Raw genomic sequence first — 24,000 nt, forward strand, 5'->3', positions numbered from 1 at the left:
GTGACTGTTGCAGCATTTCCAGATACCAGGATTGAAGGAAGGCCTCCAATGAGATGATCTCTCCTCCACCCCCCTCCCCACTGATGCTGCCAGGTAAATGGCAAAGGGGTAGTAGAGCAGGGGCCAGGGATGGAGGAAGAGGTGCTTATCCAGCTCAGATTGTGCTCCAGGCTCGAGAAGGACTCTCAGGCCGTGATGCAGATGAGTATCATGAACTGCTGGAGTTCATATTCTAAATTAGGTTTACATTTTGGCAGCATCACTAGTAGAAACATACCTGTCCCTCTCCCAGGGTGATGTCTGAAAAACCAATCCCATCAAGTCTGTGGCATGGTCCATTTGAGCTGGGGAAAAGCTAGCTGCAGAAGGCACAAATTGGCTAATCAAGTGTTTGTCTAGCTGAAATGTATATATGGCAAGCTTCGAAGGTGGGTTTGCACAACTCGCTGTGACTGCTTTTTTTGTCTTATATCTGCCTTCACCCAGTTGAAACTCCTCCCCCCACCCCACAGCTGATCATGCACATTATCAATCGTCCATACATTAACCCACAAGATCACCAGCATGCCACAACTGCACATCTCATACCCATCTGTCCAATATTTATATTATTACATAGTATGGTCTCCACTGCCCTGACAGACTTGAGGTTATTGGTGGAACTATATTGTATGCAATTGTACCTAATCTTAAGGATATGCACACACTGCCGGCCTGCCCATCTGTCCGTAAGTACATATACATATATATATATATACACAAAATTCTGCACTAAGAGAGGCAGTGTTCTCCCACACACATTCTGTGATTCAGTGCAAGAAATCATCCTAAAAAACAGTATTTTAAAAAAGCATGTTTCTAACCATTATGGCTTCAAAGACAGGCTTGAAAAATATTTGGGAAATGGCAGTTGAACTTGCAGAAGCCCGAAGGGGTAAGGGCTTCAGTCAGATATCCATTGCTTGGCCTATGTGACTTCAAAGCCCTGCATAGCTCGTTGCCTCCCCCATGACTAAAAGAAGCAAAATAAATAATGCTAAAAAAAAGCTAATGCATGCAATTTTAAAAACTATATCTGGTTTATACAGAGTACAGTCCTGCCTCTTGTCACTAGTGTAATGGATATAAATATATGACCCACTAACACTGCCCCCTTCCACCTGGTTGTTTCCCTAGTTGTATTTGAGCATTCAAGCAGGTCAGGTCTGGCAGGAGTCCGACAGAGTCGTAACAATTAATGGTGTGCCACAGGACAAGGTGGTGCTGAATGTACTCCTGCCCAGCATTGTCCTGTTTACTTCTGACCCTGACTGCTGGAGTGCATCAGGCAGGCACCCACTGGATGTGAAGTTATGGACACCTGACAGCCTTAGACTACTACTGCATGCAGCACAGAGCTCGTAACTAGTGCTTCTACAAAGGCAGCTGGTTGGTGTCATCAGTTCCTGAGGGAGCCTGGGAGGCCGAGGCTGCCAAGGGAGAGCTAATCACATTAGGAATGAAAATGATGGCTCTAATCAAGCAACTTCTCTGCCAACTCTTTTGTGACATAAGATAAAGGGAACAAGAGACGATGAACCCCAACCCCCGCCGCCACCAGCAACACTCACGCTCTCAAAATATGTAGCCGATCCTGGGAAGGCATGCCTGTTGTCGTGCTTGGAGAATATGTGCTTTGAAGGGGTCTCCTTGAAAAGAGCACAAACAAGATTAGCCCCCTGCAAAACATACAGCTTGCAACTGGACCAATGGAGCAGGGATCAGATCTGGCTGGTCTTACACAAAGGGCTTGCTGCCAGCAAGTATGGCCCAAAGAATTAAGAGATTCGAATTAAGAACTGAGAAGCTATGAATTTGCCTTGGCTGTGGAATATCATGGGCCACCTCTCCAAGTCATATGTCTCAGCCTCAGTTCTTCATCTCTGTAATGGAACTACTACTATTGATCAACTGCATAAGAGTGTTCTGAAGATGAACACAAGTCCAAAGCAGTTTTTAGAGGGCCAGTTTCTTTTGGAAAGACCGCTAGACACTTATGGTGCTTTTGCAGTGAACTGCTTATTACAAGCATACAGGGCGAGCAAGCAATAGGGACGCAGCTGTAAGCACACAGGTGGTCAGCGCAGTCCCAAAGCAACTGCAACACATTAATTTTTTTTAAAGAAACAACAACCCTCCTCCTGAAATATGACTCCTATAACTGTTGTCTATTGATGGACTAGACTACACCGACCCTGGAGAGAGAGATTTATGGTTCACACACACCATAATTTATCAATGGTAGTGGTAAAATCACACCTTGGATTACAAGATATTGAAGGCATCACAAGAAGATGATTTCTTTGGCCTGTTGGGTAATCTTGTGAATACTCAAACGTGTCAGTATTGAGCTGCTCCATATTCTAGGTTAGGGGTCCCCCAATGTGGCACCCATGGGTGCTATGGCAACCACAAGCACCTCCAATGGCACCCATGAAGGGGTCCCCAATGTAGCGCCTGCAGGCATCCACAAATTTTTTTAAAATTCCCTCCTTTATATATATATATATATATATATATATATATATATACACACATACACACACACACACACACACACACGGATTTGTATATATCCATAGCAATGAATACTTATAAAATGCATACAATATCCTAGCAATTATACATAGGCTTCAACAAAAGCAGACCAAATATTTAAATAATACATTTGAAGATGGTGTCTATATGCCACCCGTTCAAATTTTGAAAGCATTGTAAGATCCTCAATCCATTGCATTATAGGAGGTGAGTGTTTGTTTATCCTTCCAATGTTGTAATATCAGTCTTTCAGCTGTCAAAAGGGTGTGGAGAATCCATTTACCCTGACCATTTGTTAATTTCCATGAAGCAGGTAAATAATTTAAAAGTGTGTATCAGTGAATATTAAAGACTGTTCCAGTACAAAATTTATCTGTGTAATAACCTCCTCCCCAAATGAAGCAACAACTGGATATTGCCAAAACATATGTTTAAAAGAAGGATTAGCTGTATTGCACCACCAGCAATTAGCCAAATTAGACAATTCTTTATTAAAGAGATGTTGCGGAGTCCAATAGATATGAAACAAACGTTTTTGCTGAATCAGACACTGCACATAGACACGACAGGGAGATGCCAAAGCGCGATCCACTGTTTAGGCATTTTGTGGTGGTGGCCACAGCAGTTTCTCAAATACCCAAATATGCCCACAGGTCCAAAAAGTTCGGGACCACTGTTCTAGGTCAAGCCACTATTTGATTATTTTCCAGGGCGTGGTGAGCTGCAAGATCATCCTGTGACCATTCAGAAGACAATTTAATAAGAACATAAAAGTCTTCCTGGATCAAACCAAAGGTGCAGCTAATCCAATTTCCAGCCAGATGCTTCCCAGAAGTCTACAAGCAGGGCGTTAAAATTGTCAAAATCCATTACAAAAATCAATGTGTGATGGCTTAATCAAATAGCCACTATCTTTTAAAAAACACCTTGTGAATTATTCCCTTGTATTGCACCTGAATTGAAAGACCTGGTTTCAAATCCTGATTATCCCAATATGTAGCAATGGATGTCATTATTTTTCAGCTTCAGTTCTTCATCTGCAGAATGGGAATAATTACCATGACAACCTAAATGTTTCACAATCACAAACCTATTGTTAGCTTGAATGCGATAACAGAATGTTGTTACCTATCTGCCAGAGCCTTAGGGTGTTTCCTTAGTGAATATTTTTTTGTGCAGTTTTGTGCAGTGTTGTGCAGTATATAAATTGCAATTGGTCAGCATGGAATTCTTGCATTTGTTCCTTTCATTATTGGAGTATTTTGCTCAACTTTTTTTACATGGAGTGTACCCTATTGCACCCATACACCCATTCACCATAGGACACCTTGCTAATTTTGCCTGCTGAGTTCTTAAGAATATCTTTTGGTTGGCGGGATAGTGGTAAACAAGTGACAGTCCCCATAGCCACATCCCCAAGGAAAGTCCAAAAATTCAGACTACTGTATTGATGCATATCAACAGACCAGTTCTAGCAGTTTTCATCTCCATTAGAAGCAGCTCACTTGTAAAACTAATGTGCCTTAATTGCTCATTCAAGACCAAGCCACCCCAAAATACTTTACATTCCAATAAGGAAGACTATATTGCTTCTGGGAAAATTAATCTCCCCACCCTGCCCCCAGCCACTGTGATAACTGCTTCTAAGCTCAGAGGGAACAGAGAATTCTGAGGGGGTTGTCTCCCTGCTAATAAAAAAGTGCAGGCACTGCATCCCTGCAAGCCCTGGCTCCACTACAATACTGATTTTAGCAAAAGCTAAACTTGGCTGCCTCACAGTTCTGGAACCCAGTTGCTTAATGATCCTCCCTTGTAGTTGAACTCCCCACTCTTTTTTCAAATGTATTGGGTATATACAGGTATATGAAAACAGTGGAGCAAATTTATTTATTTATTACATTTATATCCTGCCTTTTTCCCTCTTGCAAGGAACCCAAGGTGGTTTACGTGGTCTTCCTCTATTTTTTCCTCACAACAACCCTGTGAGGTAGGTTAGGTGTGACTGGCCTAAAATCACCCAGTGAGATTCATGGCTGAGCAGGGACTAGAACCCAGATCTCCCAAATCCCTGTCCAACATTCTAAGCACGATACCACACTGGCCCTCAATATTCAAATTCAATATTGTTTTAGAAAAAAAACAGTTTTTTTTTCAGTTCTACAGTTCTGGGAGGAAGGAAGACATATGTAGGGCAACCAGTGAAGGTTAGTCCCTGGGACAGTAAAAAGAACACCCAGTTTAAATGAAATATGTTTGCAAGTACGGAAGCATGAATCCATAATACATACTACAATCCGTAACAATACTGTGAGTTATAAGGCTGCATAATAGAGAATTCTCTGCCCTTTGCAGAGAATACAAGCTGCCAGTTAGAAGATGGACATTAGGCACTCATTTTCAATTTTTCCTAACAACTATGACCATAAGAAATTTAACTTTGCCTTTTGAAATAAATTTTAATATTCTAATTCTTTCTATTGTGGTGTTGTGTGGTGTGGTGTATTGTCCAGGTTGGGAAAACTTGAGCGCACTGCAAATCGCCACTCAGCCACGAAGCTTCCTTGGTTACCTTGGGTGCCCAAGTGAGGCATTATATTCCTCACAGAGTTGTGAGGCTAAAGGAGGGTAACCCCATGTATGCTGTCCTGAAATCTTTGGCGGAAGGGTGGGATGCAAATGTGATAAAACAAAAGAAATATAGCACTTCTAATTATACTGAGTGTTTTCCAATACTTTCCAATTATATCGAGTGCTTTCCAAATGGCAGAAAAGTAAGTTATGCTGCGGGGCAGCACCTTGGCAAAGGGAACCACATGGAGGAGCAGGAATTTCAACTTGGGTCTCCCACACTGAAGTCTCTAAAATTCTGATGCAGCCCCAAGGCTAGATGCCTGGTGGCACACATTTTGTTATGGAGATTTTTTAGTATGCTTTCTGTAAGGCCAGGTCCCTTGAGTGACTTGGATGTCTCTAAGAAAGGGGTGCGCAGAAGATAGATCAGGATCTACTAGTAGATTTCTAGGTGATTTGCAACAGATCCGCAAATATTTCTGACTCCCAATTGTTTAACAATATCAGCATCAAAGTGACTTTTCCCACCTAAAGTAGGCTGCTGAAATGAAGAAATTTTGGGGTAACCAGAAGCAGACTCTTGTGTGAAAGGACTTTTAGCTCAGTTCAGTTCTGGTACTGCAAACAAATTCCTGGGCTCAGAATGTGCTCACAGGCACCCTGTTCTTCAATACTGAGTGTTTTGCATCTGGTGCTTTTGCATCTGGTGCTGGTTGGCAGATCTTGAGATTCTAGTAAAAAACAAAATAGCTCATAGCTCTGACAAACCCGAAGGCTGCCCACCCTGATCTAGAAGGTCAGTGGCCTGCCCCTCTCCACAGCTTCACAACAGTCCAAAAGGAAAGGGCTCAACTACATAACCCACCCATCCATGCTCTCTCAATAATAAGTGACTAGAGAACAGGCTATTTTACTCTTAACTATCCCATACGTCTACCCATTATATACAAAGAGCTGTAATCAGTGAGTTTAATTTCCCCCTTTTTTCTCTTAATTAGTGATTTTGTTCTTTTGTTATGTGGTATTCCTCATTTTCTAGCCTATCGTTTCAAAACAAAATTTAATGTCAAGGAAAAGAAAATAAATCATTTCATTCCTAGGCAAACAAGGTCTATTTTTAGTCAACAGTATCAAAGTATACAGTTGCAGGACCTTATCCTGCACAGTGCTAGCCAAGGCCCTTTCCTCCCTGTGGAACAGACCGGCTCAGCATTTCTCTCTACAGAATAGGGCAGACAGTCCATCCAGCTGTCAGCTTCAAGGGATGCTCTGTTAGCAGATGAATTTAATCAATCTGCCTCCAGGAGTGATCCTTCTAAGGGAGTCTTTATTGTGCCATTTATTGATGCCTGGAAAGCACTTTCAAGCTGGCAGCTGAAAACCAGCTTTGAATTCTCCAGGAGCTGATTTTTCTGTTCCTGGCTGAGGGCCCCAATGCATGCAAGGCAGCTGGCACACCTAAACATCACTAGGAGCCAAGGAGGCAGTAGGGCTAAAGGGGTGGAGCACAGGCTGTATCTCTGCTACTGGTTTGATCTAGCCAGCATAGAATCATAGAATAGTAGGGTTGGAAGGGGCCTATAAGACCATCGAGTCCAACCCCCTGCTCAGTGCAGGAATCCAAGTCAGAGCATCCCCGACAGATAGCTGTCCAGCCTATCTTGAATGCTTCCAGTGTGGGAGAGCCCACTACCTCTCTAGGTCATTGGTTCCATTGTCATATTGCTCTAACAGTCAGGAAGTTTTTCCTGATGTTCAGCCGGAATCTGGCTTCCTATTATTAATAGGAATAATTGATCCCATTATTCCGTGTCCTGCACTCTGGGATGATCGAGAAGAGATCCTGGCCTTCCTCTCTGTGACAACCTTTCAAGTACTTGAAGAGCGCTATCATATCTCCCCTCAGTCTTCTCTTCTCAAGGCTAAACATGCCCAGTTCTTTCTGTCTCTCTTCATAGGGCTTTATTTCCAGTCCCCTAATCATCTTTGTTGCCTTCCTCTGAATCCTCTCCAGCTTGTCTGCATCCTTCTAGAAGTGTGGTGCCCAGAACTGGACACAGTACTCCAGATGAGGCCTAACCAATGCTGAGTAGAGGGGAACTAGTACTTCCCGGGATTTGGAAGCTATGCTTCTATTAATGCAGCCCAAAATAGCATTTGCCTTTTTTGCAGCCAAATTGCTGGCTCATATTCGGCTTGTGATCTACAACAATTCCAAGATCCTTCTCACTTGTAGTGTTGTTGAGCCACGTATCCCCTGTCTTGTAACTGTGCCTTTGGTTTCTTTTTCCTAGGTGCAGAACTTGGCATCTATCCCTATTAAATTTCATTCTGTTATTTTCTGCCCAGCGCTCCAGTCTATCAAGCAAATATTTTGCTACAGGGCTCTCTAGTTCTTAAAAGTGGTCATTTCCATAGTGCCTTAAGGTGTTTGTGAAATGCTGTCTCTTTAAGAGCAACTTATCACAATCAATCACAGTAGGGTGGCTACAGATAATTTCTCTGTTTTACAAGCTTGAGCCAGAATTCCTCTCATGATTTATAATAAATAGCTTCTGCCTCAATCTCACTTATACTCTGTGTGTCTCTGGATCATACTGAACACTAGAGTGTACAAGGTGCTAACCCTCCATTGCCCCTATCATAGGGGAGATATTTGGGGCCAGTATGGGCTACTCTGCACCGCTGGGGGTGCAACATCAGCAGGGGATTTATCTATATCACCTCATGTGTGCTTTTCAAGAGTCATATCCTGCACTTTGAGTTGAATATTATAGCAATAAACTTGCAGTATGCATTTTCTGTGACTCTTCTATCATTTGCACCCACACCCTTCAGCCCATCTCCAAATCATGATGCTTTCCCCTTTACAATATTACAAAAATACAAGCGCTTCCTCTCTGATCCCTCAGTGAATATTCTGGTACATGCCCTTGTAATCTCTCATCTTGACTACTGCAAACATCTTCTCTCTGGTAGTCCAATGTCTCACCTTTGTCCACTCACATCCATCTAGCACTCTGCTGCTAAATTCATTCACTTTTCTCATTGCTCTCATCATGTGATGTTCATGTACCTACTTAAATTCCTACACAGGTTTCTTCTCCTTACCTCCAAAACTCTACATGGCCTTGTCTACTCCCCACCTCATCTCTCTGCTCTCATATCAACATGTCCCTTCCTGTGACCTTAACTCATTCAGCTCCACCACCCTCAGCTGTCCGAATGTCTCCTGCTCCCTGAAATGACACTGGCCTTTCTTTCTTGCTGCCTTTTTTGTCTGGAACTCCCAGATTGCTTCCATGTGACTACCTCCCTTCCCTCCTTAAAGTTTCTCCTCAAAATCCACCTTTTCCAGAAGGCCTTGGAACCCCCTGGTCCCAGTACCCTATTGTAACTAAGCTAAGTGTAATTGAAATAATCACATATTCTTCCTCAGTTTACCTCAGTCCCCATATTTCACCCTTTCCTACATAACTTGCCTGTATCTAGTTTTAGACTGCAAGTCCTTGGAGGCTGGGACCTATCAAACCTGTTATTTGTAAAATGCCATGTATATAAATGGTGGTATATCAAGATACAGCCTTCATCTATATAACATGCCAATGAATGGACCCGGCTTTGCACAGGTTGGAATAGCCCTTAGTTTGATATACCATAACCTTCAAGCAACCTTACACAGTTGTCAAAGTTGAACGCATTGTGCCCACCTTGTCTGAACAAAAGCACACTGCTGGCACCACTAAGCACAGGCCCTGCGATGATGCACCTCTATAACCCCCTAAGGGAGGGGTCTGTCCACTCCATTCCCCTGATGGGGGGCTGGCCCACAATAGAGGGAGGGGGCAGGTATACAACTCAATCCCTAGACCTATTAATCTCCCCTGCCATCAAACTGTATGAACTTGCAAATAGGGATGTCAGAGAATTCCGCCACAGACTCTAGTGAGAGTCCCCCAGAATCTGTGGTGGAACGGTCTCCCCCACCCTGCCACCCCACAGAATCCGCCCAGGACGGAATGTACCAGGACGGAAGGTGGCGGATCTGGCAGCTCCGGCTGGTCTCCCGGCTACTGCCGGGCTGCTACAGCCACAAATGGCGGCCGTCACATTTGCGTCCTTGCAGTAAGCTGTGATAGGCTATGTAAATACTTAGCCTATCACGGCAAAGAGCAGGGGCGCAAATGGCGGCCGCTACGCCATTTGCGTCCTTGCAGTGAGCCGTGATAGGCTACGTAATTATTTACATAGCCTATCATGGCAAAAGGCGTAGTGGCTGCCATTTGCATGGCTGCCTTTTGCCGTGATAGGCTATGTAAATACTTATGTAGCCTATCACGGCTTACTGAAAGGACGCAAATGGCGGCCGCTACGACGGCTGCCATTTGCGGCCACAGCAGCCCGGCAGCAGCTGGAACTCCGGCTGCAGCTGGAACCACCGCAGAGCAGAGCTGGCCGGGGAGGATTCCGGGGGGAGGGACGGAGTGCCTCACCCCCACCGCGGATTGACCGGCACAGAGCCAGGTAGGGATTTCGTACATCCCTACTTGCAAAGCTATGTGCTCATTAGCAAGTTCTGCCCCTAGTGGCTGAAGATGTTGTGGATCAGTAACTGGTTAGAGAATAGAAAGCAGACAGTAGGAATACATGGTACATTCTCAAAATGGAGGGATGTAAATTGTTGGGTCCTGCAGGGGTCTGTCTTGGGACCAATGCTTTTCAACTTGTTCATACATGATCTGGAATTAGGAGTGAGCAGTGAAGCCAAGTTTGTCGATGACACCCAATTATTTATGTGTTAAAACAAAAAGGGATTGTGAGGAGCTCCAAAAGGATTTCTCAAAACTGAAAGAATGGGCATCTAAATGGCAAATGCAGTTCAATGTAAGCAAGTGTAAAGTGATGCATGTTTAGGTAAAAAATCCCAATTTCAAGAATAACTTGATGGGATCTGAGCTAGCGGTGACTGACCAAGAAAGAGATATTGGGTTGTGGTGGACAGTTCGATGAAAATGTCAACCCAGTGCATGGCTGCTGCAAAAAAGGCAAACTCCATGTTAGGCATAATTAGGAAAGGAACTGAGAATAAATTGCCAATATCATACTCTCCTTATATAAATCTATGGTGCAACCACACTTAGAATAGTGTGTACAGTTCTGGTTACTGCACCTAAAAAAGATATTGTAGAGCTGGAAGAAAATTGTAGAAAATGGCAACTAAAATGATCAAGAGGCTGGTGCAACTCCCCTATGAGGGAAAGTTACAACAGCTGGGCTTGTTTAGCTTGGAAAAAGGCAAGAAAAGGATGAAGTGACAGAGGTGCATAAAATTATGCATGGTGTGGAGAATGTGGCTGTTGTTTATTCGGTCAGTCGCTGCTGACTCTTCATGACTTCATGGACCAGCCCACGTCGGAGCTTCCTGTTGGCCGTTGCCACCCCCAGCTCCCCCAAGGTCGAGTCCATCACCTCTAGAATATCATCCATCCATCTTGCCCTTGGTCGGCCCCTCTTCCTTTTGCCTTCCACTTTCCCTAGCATCAGCATCTTCTCCAGGGTGTCCTGTCTTCTCATTATGTGGCCAAAGTACTTCAGTTTTGCCTTTAATGTCATGCCCTCAAGTGAGCAGTCTGGCTTTATTTCCTGGAGTATGGACTGGTTTGATCTTTTTGCAGTCCAAGGCACTCTCAGCATTTTCCTCCAGCACCACAGTTCAAAAGCATCTATCTTCCTTCGCTCAGCCTTCCTTATCGTCCAGCTCTCGTAGCCATTGGTTACTACGGGGAATGTTGTTCAGTCGTTCAGTCGTGTCCGACTCTTCGTGACCCCATGGACAATAGCACACCAGGCCTTCCTGTCCTGCGCTCTCTCCCGGAGCGTGCTCAAGTCCATATTCATTGCATCGGTGATGCTATCTAGCCATCTCATCCTCTGCTGTCCCCTTCTCCTTTTGCCTTCAGTCTTTCCCAGCATCAGGGTCTTTTCCAGTGACTTTTCTCTTCGCATTAGGTGGCCAAAATATTTGAGCTTCAGCTTCAGTATCTGTCCTTCCAATGAGCACTCAGGGTTGATTTCCTTTAGGATTGACTGATTGGACCTCCTTGTAGTCCAGGGGACTCGTAAGGGTCTTCTCCAGCACTGCAGTTTGAAAGCATCAATTCTTCGGTGCTCAGCCTTCCTTATAGTCCAGCTCTCACAGCCATGAGTTACTACTAGGAAAACCATAGCTTTGATTATACGAACCTTTGTCGGCAAGGTGATGTCTCTGCTTCTTACTATGCTGTCTAGGTTTGCCATAGCTTTCCTCCCAAGGAGCAAGCGTCTTTTAATTTCATGGCTACAGTCACTGTCCGCGGTGATCTTGGAGCACAAGAAAATAAAATCTGTCACTGCTTCCATTTCTTCCCCTTCTATACACCAGGAAGTGATGGGGCCAGATGCCATGATCTTCGTTTTTTTAATGTTGAGTTTCAAACCAGCTTTTGCACTCTCCTCTTTCAACCTCAACAAGAGACTCTTTAGATCCTCTTCACTTTCTGCCGTTAGGGTGGTATCATCTGCATATCGGAGGTTGTTGATAATTCTCCCGGCAATCTTAATTCTGACCTGTAATTCATCCAACCCGGCATTTCTCATGATGTATTCTGCATATAAGTTAAATAAGCAGGGTGACAATATGCAGCCTGGTCGTACTCCTTTCCCAATTTTGAACCATTCGGTTGTTCCATGTCTGGTTCTTACTGTTGCTTCTTGACCCTCGCACAGGTTTCTCAGGAGACAGGTAAGGTGGTCTGGTACTCCCATCTCTTTACGAATTTGCCACAGTTTGTTGTGATCCACACAATCAAAGGCTTTAGCATAGTCAATGAAGCAGAAATAGACGTTTTTCTGGAATTCTCTTGCTTTCTCCATGATCCAGCGAATGTTGGTGATTTGATCTCTAGTTCCTCTGCCTCTTCAAAACCCCGCTTGTACTTCCGGTAGTTCTCGGTTCGCATACTGCTGAAGCCTAGCTTGTAGGATTTTGAGCATCACCTTGCTGGCATGTGAAATGAGTGCAATTGTGCGGTAGTTTGAACACTCTTTGGCATTGCCCTTCTTTGGAATTGGAATGTAAACTGACCTTTTCCAGTCTTGCGGCCACTGTTGAGTGTTCCAAATTTGTTGGCATATTGAGTGCAGCACTTTAACAGCATCATCTTGTAGGATTTTAAATAGCTCAGCTGGAATACTGTCATCTCCGCTAGCTTTGTTGTTACTAATGCTTCCTAAGGCCCACTTGACTTCACTCTCGAGGATGTCTGGCTCAAGTTCAGTGACCGCACTATCATGGCTATCAGGGACTTTAAGATCTTTCCTGTATAGTTCTTCTGTGTATTCTTTCCACCTCTTCTTAATCTCATCTGCTTCTGTTAGGTCCCTGCCTTCTTTGTCCTTTATCATGCCCGTCTTTGCACAAAACGTTCCCTTGAGATCTCTGATTTTCTTGAAGAGATCTCTAGTCTTTCCCATTCTGTTGTTTTCATCGATTTCTTTGCATTGTTCAATTAAGAAGGCCTTCTTGTCTCTCCTTACTATTCTCTGGAACTCTGCATTCAGTTTTGTATATCTTCCCCTTTCTCCCTTGCTTTTCGCTTCCCTTCTTTCCTCAGCTACTTGTAAAGCCTCATCAGACAGCCACTTGGCTTTCTTGCATTTCTTTTTCTTTGGGATGGTTTGAGTTGCTGCCTCCTGAACAATGTTATGGACCTCCATCCATAATTCCTCAGGCACTCTGTCTATCAGGTCTAATCCCTTAAATCTATTCCTCACCTCGGGGAATACCACTGCTTTAACTATGCGGACCTTTGTTGTCAGTGTGATGTCTCTGCTCTTCACTATTTTATCAAGATTTGTCATTGCTCCCCTCCCAAGAAGTGAATGTCTTCTGATTTCCTGGCTGCAGTCAGCATCTGCAGTAATCTTTGCGCCTAGAAATACAAAGTCTGTCACTGCCTCCATGTTTTCTTCTTCTATTTGCCAGATATCAATCAAGCTGGTTGCCATAATCTTGATTTTTTTTTAAAGTTTAACTGCAACCCAACTTTTGCACTTTCGTCATAAGGTTCCTCAGCTCCTCCTCGCTTTCAGCCATCAAAGTGGTATCATCTGCATATCTGAGATTGTTAGCACGTCACATGATGTGTTCTGCGTACAGGTTGAATAGGTAGGGTGAGAGTATACAACCCTGCTGTGCTCCTTTCCCAGTCTTAAACCAGTCCGTTGTTCCGTGGTCTGTTCTTACCGTTGCTACTTGGTCGTTACACAGATTCCTCGGGAGGCATACAAGATAACTTGGTATCCCTATACCACCAAGAACTTGCCACAATTTGTTATGATCCGCACAGTCAAAGGCTTTAGAATAGTCAATCAAACAGAAATAGACGTTTTTCTGAAACTCTCTGGCTTTCTCCATTATCCAGCGGATATTGGCAATTTGGTCTCTAGTTCCTCTACCTTTTTTAAACCCAGCTTGTACATCTGGCAATTCTCATTCCATGAATTGCTGGAGTCTACCTTGCAAGATCTTGAGCATTACCTTACTGGCATGTGAAATAAGTGCCACTGTTCGATAGTTTGAACATTCTTTGGTGCTTCCCTTTTTTAGTATGGGGATATAAGTTGATTTTTTCCAAACTGTTGGCCATTCTTGTGTTTTCAAATTTGCTGGCATATGGCATGCATCACCTTGACAGCATCATCTTGCAAGATTTTAAACAGTTCAGCTGGGATACCATCGTCTCCTGCTGCCTTGTTATTAGCAATGCTTCTTAAGGCCCATTCAACCTCACTCTTCAGGATGTCTGGCTCTAGCTCACTGACCACACCGTCAAATCTATCCCCAATATTATTATCCTTCCTATACAGATCTTCCATATATTCTTGCCACCTTTTCTTGATCTCTTCTGCTTCTGTTAGGTCCTTGCCATTTTTGTTTTTGATCATACCCATTTTTGCCTGGAATTTACCTCTGATGTTTCTAATTTTCTGGAAGAGGTCTCTTGTCCTTCCTATTCTATTATCTTGTTCCACTTCCGCACATTTCTTGTTTAAAAATAATTCCTTATCTCTCCTGGCTAACCTCTGGAATTTTGCATTTAATTGGGCATATCTCCCCCTATCACTGTTGCCTTTTGCTTTCCTTCTTTCTTGGGCTACTTCCAGTGTCTCAGCAGACAGCCATCTTGCCATCTTGCCTTCTTGGTTTTCTTTTTCTTTGGGACGTTTTTTGTTGCCACCTCCTGAACAATGTTGCAAACTTCTGTCCATAGTTCTTCCGGGACCCTATCTACTAAATCTAGTCCCTTAAATCTATTCTACACCTCCACTGCATATTCATGAGGAATATTAGTGAGCTCATATCTAACTGATCTGTGGGTCTTCCCTATTCTCTTTAGTCTGATTCTAAATTGTGCAATAAGAAGTTCGTGATCTGAACTACAATCAGTTCCAGGTCTTGTTTTTACCGACTGCATAGATGTCCGCCACCTTTGGCTACAAAGGATGTAGTCAATCTGATTTCAGTGTTGACCATCTGGTTTAGTACATGTATAAAGTCGTTTTTTCTCCCTCATAATGCTAAAACCTAGGGTCATCCCATGAAGCTGATTGGTGAGAGATTCAAGACAGATAAAAGGATGTAGTTCTTCATACTGTGCATAGTTAAACTATGGAATTCACTACCACAAGATGTGGTGATGGCCACCAATTTGGGTGGCTTTAAAAGGGGGTTAGACAAATTCCTGGAGGCAAAGGCTATCAATGACTACTAGTCCTGATGGCTCTATGCTACCTCCAGTATCAGAGGCAGTATGCCTATGTACACTAGTTGCTGGGGAATATGGGTGGGAGGGTGCTCTTGCACTCATGTCCTGCTTCTGGGTTTCCTGTCAACAGCTGGCTGGCCACTGTGTGAACAGAATGCTGGACTAGATGGACCCTTCATCTGATCCAGCATGCTTCTTCATATGTTCTTATGCTACTGCAGTCTTCAACAACATGGGAACATTTAAATTAATTAAAATTACTTAATTCATTTTTAAAACAAAATAGCCCCAACGTGAATACCCCTACAATCCACTTAGTATGCATGCCAAATTTCAGGTGTCTAGGTTTCACGGTCTTGATGCTATGGCACTGACAAACGGACATCCTCTATTTTTATAAATGGAGCTCCCTTATACTGAGCTAAGAGAGCAATCCTATGGCCACTAGACAGTGGCGAGATGGCCGTAGGATATGCTGTTTTCCAGGAACCGACCTTGGAGCCCGTGCTCCGAGGTCGGTTCGAGAAAACCGACCTCCCCCCACGTCCACGCTGCCTCGGAGGTGTGCAGAGTGGCTGAAAAGGGGTGGGGCTGGGGGTGTTCTGGGGCGGGGAGAGCAGATCTGCGTGTACGACACATCCTATGTGTTGTACAGCAGCCTCCTCTCCCGCTTGCCCCCCCCCCCCCCCCCGCGGCTAGACAGCTGAAATCAGCTGTGTCTAGCAAAAAAAGCAGGGCAGGAGAGGCGCAGAGGTGCTTCTCCTGCCTTGCTTTGGATAGGTGGTCACCTATCTAGATAGGATTGCGCCCTCTATCAATAGTCCATTTAGCAGCCTTGTTGTTGTTCAGTCGTTAAGTCATGTCCGACTCTTCGTGACCCCATGGACCATAGCACGCCAGGCCTTCCTGTCCTGCGCTCTCTCCCGGAGTGTGCTCAAGTTCATATTCATTGCATCGGTGATGCTATCTAGCCATCTCATCCTCTGCCGTCCCCTTCTCCTTTTGCCTTCCATCTTTCCCTGCATCAGGGTATTTTCCAGGGATTTTTCTCTTCGCATTAGGTGGCCAAAATATTTGAGCTTCAGCTTCAGTATCTGTCCTTCCAATGAGCACTCAGGGTTGATTTCCTTTAGGATTGACTGATTGGACCTCCTTGTAGTCCAGGGGACTTGTAAGAGTCTTCTCCAGCACCACAGTTCGAAAGCATCAATTCTTCGGCGCTCAGCCTTCCTTATAGTCCAGCTCTCACAGCCATACATTACTACTGGGAAAACCATAGCTTTGATTATATGAACCTTTGTCGGCAAGGTGATGTCCCTGCTTCTTACTATGCTGTCTACTTTTGCCATAGCTTTCTTCCCAAGGAGCAAGCGGCTTTTAATTTCATGGCTACAGTCACCATCTGGGGTGATCTTGGAGCCCAAGAAAATAAAGTCTGTCACTGCTTCCATTTCTTCCCCTTCTATATGCCAGGAAGTGATGGGGCCAGATGCCATGATCTTAGTTTTTTTAATGTTGAGTTTCAAACCAGCTTTTGCACTCTCCTCTTTCACCCTCAACAAGAGACTCTTTAGATCCTCTTCGCTTTCTGCCATTAGGATGGTATCGTCTGCGTATCTGAGGTTGTTGATAATTCTCCCGGCAATCTTAATTCCAACCGGTGATTCATCCAACCCAGCATTTCTCATGATGTACTCTGCATATAAATTAAATAAGCAGGGTGACAACATACAGCCTTGTCGTACTCCTTTCCCAATTTTGAATCAATCGGTTGTTCCATGTCCGGTTCTTACTGTTGCTTCTTGACCCTCGTACAGGTTTCTCAGGAGACGGGTAAGGTGGTCTGGTACTCCCATCTCTTTACGAATTTGCCACAGTTTGTTGTGATCCACACAATCAAAGGCTTTAGCGTAGTCAATGAAGCAGAAATAGACGTTTTTCTGGAATTCTCTTGCTTTCTCCATGATCCAGCGAAAGTTGGCGAATTGATCTCTAGTTCCTCTGCCTCTTCAAAACCTCGCTTGTACTTCTGGTAGTTCTTGATTCACATGCTGCTGAAGCCTAGCTTGTAGGATTTGGAGCATAACCCTTGCTGGCATGTGAAATGAGCGCAATTGTGCAGTAGTTTGAACACTCTTTGGCATTGCCCTTCTTTGGAATTGGAATGTAAACTGACCTTTTCCAGTCTTGTGGCCACTGTTGAGTGTTCCAAATTGTTGGCATATTGAGTGCAGCACTTTAACAGCATCATCTTTTCGGATCTTAAATAGCTCAGCTAGAAGACTGTCATCTCCGCTAGCTTTGTTGTTAGTAATGCTTCCTAAGGCCCACACCTCCCTAGGATGTCTGGCTCAAGTTCCGTGACCTCACTATCATGGCTATCAGGGATATTAAGATCTTTCCTGTATAGTTCTTCTGTGTATTCTTTCCACCTCTTCTTAATCTCATCTGCTTCTGTTAGGTCCTTGCCTTCTTTGTCCTTTATCATGCCCGTCTTTGCACAAAACGTTCCCTTGAGATCTCCGATTTTCTTGAAAAGATCTCTAGTCTTTCCCATTCTAATGTTTCCCTCGATTTCTTTGCATTGTTCATTTAAGAAGGCCTTCTTGTCTCTCCTTCCTGTTCTCTGGAACTCTGCATTCAATTGGGTATATCTTCCCCTTTCTCCCTTGCTTTTCGCTTCCCTTCTTTCCTTAGCTACTTGTAAGTAGCTAAGGAAAGTAGAAAGTAGTAAGTAGCTGTGTACTTGACAGCCGCTTTGCTTTCTTGCATTTCTTTTTCTTTGGGATGGATTGAGTTACTGCCTCCTGAACAATGTTACGGACCTCCGTCCATAGTTCCTCAGGCACTCTGTCTATCAGGTCTAATCCCTTAAATCTATTCCTCACCTCCACTGTATATTCATAAGGGATATGATTTAGGTCATACCTGAATGGTTTAGTGGTTTTCCCTATGTTCTTCAATTTCAGCCAAATTTTGCAATAAGAAGCTCATGATCTGAGCCACAGTCAGCTCCAGGTCTCATTTTTACTGAATGTATAGAGCTTCTCCATCTTTGACTGCAAAGGACATAATCAATCTGATTTCAATATTGACCATCTAGTGATGTCCATGTGTAGAGTCGCCTCTTGTGCTGTTGGAAAAGAGTGTTTGCTATGAACAGCGTGTTCTCTTGGCAAAACTCTATTAGCCTTTGTCCTGCTTCATTTTGTACACCAAGGCCATGCTTGCCTGTTATCCCGGTGATTTCTTGACTTCCTACTTTAGCATTCCAATCCCCTATGATGAAGAGGACATCTTTTTTTGGTGTTAGTTCTAGAAGGTGTTGTAGGTCTTCATAGAACCGATCAATCTCAGCTTCTTCGGCCTCAGTGGTTGGGGCATAGACTTGAATTACTGTGATGTTGAATGGTTTGCCTTGGATTCGTACTGAGATCATTCTATCGTTTTTGAGATTGTACCCCAGTACTGCTTTTCCCACCCTTTTGTTGACTATGAGTGCTACTCCATTTCTTCTTAGGGATTCTTGCCCACAGTAGTAGATATGATGGTCACCTGAATTAAATTCGCCCATGCTTGTCCATTTTAGTTCGCTGATTCCCAAGATGTCGATGTTCAATCTTGCCATCTCATGTTTGACCACCTCCAGCTTACCTTGATTCATTGATCTTACATGCCAGGTTCCTAAACAATATTGTTCATTACAGCATTGGACTTTCTTTTCACCACCAGACACATCCACAGCTGAGTGTCCTTTCGGCTTTGGCCTAGCCGCTTCACTCTTTCTGGCACTACTTGGAAATTCCCTCTGCTCTTCCCCAGTAGTATATTGGACACCTTCCGACTTGAGGGGCTCATCTTCCAGCGTCATCTCTTTTAGCCTTGTGATACGTTCCATGGGGTTTTCTTGGCAAGAATACTGGAGTGGGTTGCCATTTCCTTCTCCAGTGGACCACATTTTGTCAGAACTCTCTGCCATGACCTGTCCGTCTTGGGTGGCCCTGGATGGCATAGCTTATGGCTTCACGCAAGCCCCTTCGCCACAACAAGGCAGTGATCCATGAAGGGGCTTAGCAGTCTATCTATTTTCTATTCTGGATGGTAACTATTCTCTGAGGCCTCAAGCATCTTTCCTAGCACCTGATACCCTTCAATTTGCAGTGCCAAGGATTGAGCCTAGGGCCTTCAGCATGCAAAGAATGTACTCCATGACAGAACCATGGCCCTTCTTCTCATTTTGCACTTTACCCTCATAATAGTCCTGTCAGGTAATTCACCATTGGCCCCCATTCAATACTGGCTAAAAAACATGTCGAAAACCACTTACTGATTTCACAACTGAACTGTGATTTGAAAACCAGGACTCCTAGCTCCAAGCTTAACATCTCAGCCACTGTGTAAGGCCAATTGCAATATAGCAAAGATGGCTAACTTCTGAACATATGAAACTGTCTTATACTGATTCATACCATTGGTCTATCTAGCTCAGTGCTCCAGCTGGCTGCACTTCCCCAGAGCCTCAGGTAGGGATTCTTCTGAGCCCTGCTCTCTGAGTTTCTTTGGCCTAAATTGAACATACTGGTGGTGGAAAAACGTGCTGTGCTAGCAGAGCTCCACTGCTTTTTCCTGTTGTACAAGTGCTAGCAGAGCACTTTGTAAACCTCAGACCTGCGAGCAGTTGCGCAAATGGTTGCACAAGTGGAACTTTACTTGGATTCTCTCCTTGCGCATAGTTTGGAACTTGGTTTCCACTAGCACAAAGTCATTTACACTAGCAGAGTGATACCGATGGATACAAGCCTTGGGTCTGCAGACTCTGGCCTCATCCATTGGCTAGAGAACCGAGGGCCACTGGGGGGCTGCACCTCCTGCTTCCCAGGATGAACATCATCACAGGGGGGAGACCAACCTGGTCCTATACATCAGTCATTGGTGTATTTGCTTTCCTTCCCTCCTTCTTCCCAATCCCTTCTCCATTTGTGTCATGTCTTTTAGATTGTAAGCCTGATGGCAGGGACTGTCTTAATATTCATCTTTGTAAGCCAGTCTGGGAGCCTTTTTTGGCTGAAGAGTGGGGTAAAAACACCCTAAATAAATAAAAACCCACTATCTGGAGAAGTTGGAGATTGAACCCACTGTCTGCATCTACTGCATGTGCTCTGCCTCTGTATTATAGCACTTCCCTTCTGTATTCTCAGAAGCCACTCTATTCCCCACATAGCAATTTCTGGAGTTGGAGGGAGAGGTAAATTTTTCCATGCCTTTGTTGGTGTTCAGGCTTTATAATAAAGTCAGCACCATTAAGTAGTACAGGCTTCAAAATCCAAAGACAGCTGGAACATCTTTAGAAAACAAGATTTTCCACACAAGTGAAACTGTTAGCAAACTCTTTACTATACCTTGATTAAAATGTAATAAGATGGATAGGGGACAAATAAAGTACTTCAGGGGTCACCTCTAGCCCTCAGACTGCCAGCGCCTTTGTACCTTTCATGAATTGCCAAAATGAGAATTTCAACACGTGGAGCTTGACGTGTCAAATGCTGCTGGGGATGAGAAATATGGCACCTGCTCAAATAGACACAAATATTAAAGGAACAGGAGCACTGTCTGTTGCATCTAACTACCCTATTCCAAGATCACATCAGATCAGATCTCCCCCGATACATATTCCGCTTCACAATTTATTCCCTGCATGAAATAAGCTGAGAACTAACACTTAGACCTGGGAATCAGCAGTGGGAGCTCTCCCTGGCAAATTAAAAGGATCAGAGCAAGAGATTATCTGAGTTGCACAGATGTAGAGTCGCTAAGTCTGCTGTCACAACAGGCTGCTCCATTTCCTGCCTCTGCAGTGCTAGGTGACAGGACTCCACGCATGGTGGAGGCAGATGCACCGAAAAATGGCAGCCCTGACTTTAACTGCTCAGGGTTCCCGAAAGAGAATTAAGAGGCAGCTGCATTCATCCACTAATGGGGACAGATGTCAAGCCTCTTACTGTCAGTGCCAGGATGTGGTGGTGGCAGGAGTCTAATCCACAACATGCAGCTTGAGATATTGCCAAGGCAATTAAATAGGGCTTAGCTCTACCTCAAATCCCAGCAGGTAGATTTCACAAAAGGAGGACAGGACTCATATTTCCATACCACCATGACAGGACATAACCAGGTCCTTCCTGAAGCAGGAAAACGCTGCCTGCAATGGATTTCAGATCCCACTCATGAGCAGGTGACAGTAGAGGACAGAGAAGGAGTTCCACTAATGCTAACCTCAGACCCTTAGAATTTAATTTATCTTTTTTTTAATTTGAGACATTATCCACTATAAATGCCCACAAAACAGCTATTAAAAACAGCAGGAGGTTAGTTAACGAGCAATTAACCACATTCCTGATTATTAGAAGTTTTTAAAGTTGCATCTAGTTTAGCTTCTAAAGGTATGATATTCACATCCTCATAAAGCTGATCATTATCGAAGCACAAAAACATTACCCCATCTTCCTAAGAGCAGAAAAACATTTTACTTTACAACATAATGCATTATGCCACAATTCTTGCAATTTCCAGATCCTAGAACTAGGTTGTCCACAGGAATGGTTTGGCCATATAGGCTACACTGAGAGCCAGGATTCAGGGGACTGCTTGCTTTCCCACCTCAATTCAAACCCTGGATGTTTGGAAAGGTGGGGAGAGGGTTAGGATAAAATAGGCAGGTTTTGACAAACAATTTCATCCAGACTGAATTAGGATTTTTATCTTGGGCTTCACATATGGACAAGGGAGATTTATCCATCACCGCTACTACCAGTGTTGGGGTGTAGGATCAGTAATTTCACCTGCTACATGCCATAGAATCAAAGAATAGTAGGGTTGGAAGGGGCCTACAAGACCATTGAGTCCAACCCTCTGCTCAATGCAGGAATCAAAGTCAGAGCATCCTTGACAGATGGCTGTCCAGCCTATCTTGAATGCCTCCAGTGTGGAAGAGCCCACCACCTCCCTAGGTCATTGGTTCCATTGTCGTATTGCTCTAACAGTCAGGAAGTTTTTCCTGCTGTTCAGCCAGAATCTGGCTTCCTGTAACTTGAGCCCATTATTCCGTGTCCTGCATTCTGAGACGATCAAGAAGAGATCCTGGCCTTCCTCTCTGTGACAACCCTTCAAGGACTTGAAGAGCGCTATCATATCTCCCCTCAGTCTTCTCTTCTCAAGGCTAAACATGCCCAGTTCTTTCAGTCTCTCCTCATACGGCTTTGTTTCCAGTTCCCTGATCATCTTTGTTGCCCTCCTCTGAACCCTCTCCAGGTTGTCTGCATCCTTCTTAAAGTGCAGTGCCCAGAACTGGACACAGTACTCCAGATGAGGCCAACCAATGCTGAGTAGAGGGGAATTAGTACTTCCCAGGATCTGGAAGCTATGCTTCTATTAATGCAGCCCAAAATAGCATTTGTCTTTTTTGCAGCCACATCACATTGTTGGCTCATATTCAGCTTGTGATCACAAGAATTCCAAGATCCTTCTCGCTTGTAGTGTGGTTGAGCCACGTATCCCCCATCTTGTAACTGTGCATTTGGTTTCTTTTTCCTAGGTGCAGAAGTTGGCATTTATCCCTATTAAATATCATTCTGTTGTCTTCTGCACAGCACTCCAGCCTATCAAGATCACTTTGAATGTTGTTTCTGTCTTCCAAGGTATTAGCTATCCCACCCAATTTTGTGTCATCTGCAAATTTGATCAGCATTCCCTGCACCTCCTCCTCCAACTCATTAATAAAAATGTTGAAGAGCACTGGACCCAGGACTGAGCCCTGCGGTACCCACTCATTACCTCTTCCCAGTTTGAGAAGTTCCCATTGATAAGCATTCTTCGAGGATGCCCCTGTGGGTACTCTGGATAGGACCCAGGGCCAAATTTATAATCCTCCCCCTTCTCCCATGGGTTAATTCTCTCACTTTGTACCTGTCCTCAAGTAATGCACCTAGTTGCCTTCCTTCCAAACGTTTCCTCTTTCCTGGTGGAGAGGACCTGTTATTATCACTATACCTGTGCTTTGATCCTCATACAGCTGCTTTGCCAGTTCCGAGAGAAGAATGGGACAAGAATCATATTGTGGGTGTTTCAGGGACACCCCCCCCCCCAGCTATTTCAAGCTCCAGAACTGGTTGGAGAGTGATTGGATTGGCAAGCACCCAGGACCTGTTCCTTCACCTAAACCAGTCAGGGACTGAAATCAGACACAAGCCCAATGTCTGCTTTCTAAGAGAAGGGTCATCTCTTCAAAATGGTGTGAAGGTGCTTATTGTAACTGAAGCGAAGCAGGTCCAGGAAGAGAAGGTGGAATGCAAACACAACACACTGTCTACATTAACTGTTAACCGGGATGGTCATGCAACTGGCCCAACCTAAAGTAGCTCACCCCAATGGCACCTCTGCCATTTTTTAGTTTTGAGTTTTTGTTAAGAGAGGGGGGTAGAGGACGAGGCAAAGGGAGAAGAAAAACAGACACAGAGAAAAGAATGATGGGTGTTCACAAGGGGTGTTGAACCATGTTCAGCCCAAGGGCTGAATTCCATTTCAGAGAAGCCCTTGGGGGCTGCATTCCACTGGTGGGTGGGGCTGAAGGGAAAGGGGCAGGGCCAAAATACCAAAAATGCCAGCATACTGTAGCTTAACGGTTTGCTGCCAGTAACTAAGCCTTAGAGGAGGCATTTCAACCTTTCAGAATGGAGAAAACTGCACAAAGGCTGAGAAACCACCATACAATTGGTGTTTGGGGGAAAGGGGGTGGGGCCAGGGGAAGGAACGTGGCCTTCTGGGGAATTTTATTTATTTATTTAATTTCATTTCTATACTGCCCAATAGCTGAAGCTCCAGGGAATCTTGGAGGGCCAGATTTGACACCTGAGCCTGAGGTTCTGCACCCCTGGTTTATGCAGTACAAAATTTTAAAAGTGTCTTCCTCACAATTGGAGTTGAAGGTGGCTCTCAGGTCTGAAAAGCTTGAAGACTTGTGGTCTAGAAGTTAAAGATCTGAACTAGAGAAGAT

General features: G+C 44.3%; 1 protein-coding gene across 1 annotated transcript in view; it reads right to left on the reverse strand.

The window, feature by feature from the left end:
* The window catches only part of CIMIP7 (ciliary microtubule inner protein 7), a 58,251-nt gene that overhangs the window by 24,851 nt on the left and 9,400 nt on the right, over positions 1-24,000 (reverse strand). The window contains exon 3 of the mRNA XM_084840580.1: positions 1,611-1,688. Within this exon, the coding sequence (XP_084696706.1) occupies positions 1,611-1,688 (78 nt within the window). The remainder of the gene's footprint in view (positions 1-1,610; positions 1,689-24,000) is intronic.

The sequence above is a fragment of the Heloderma suspectum genome, chromosome 2 (assembly GCF_057233095.1).
Source record: "Heloderma suspectum isolate Gila_16-S chromosome 2, 16-S_ref, whole genome shotgun sequence".
NCBI lineage: Eukaryota > Metazoa > Chordata > Lepidosauria > Squamata > Helodermatidae > Heloderma > Heloderma suspectum.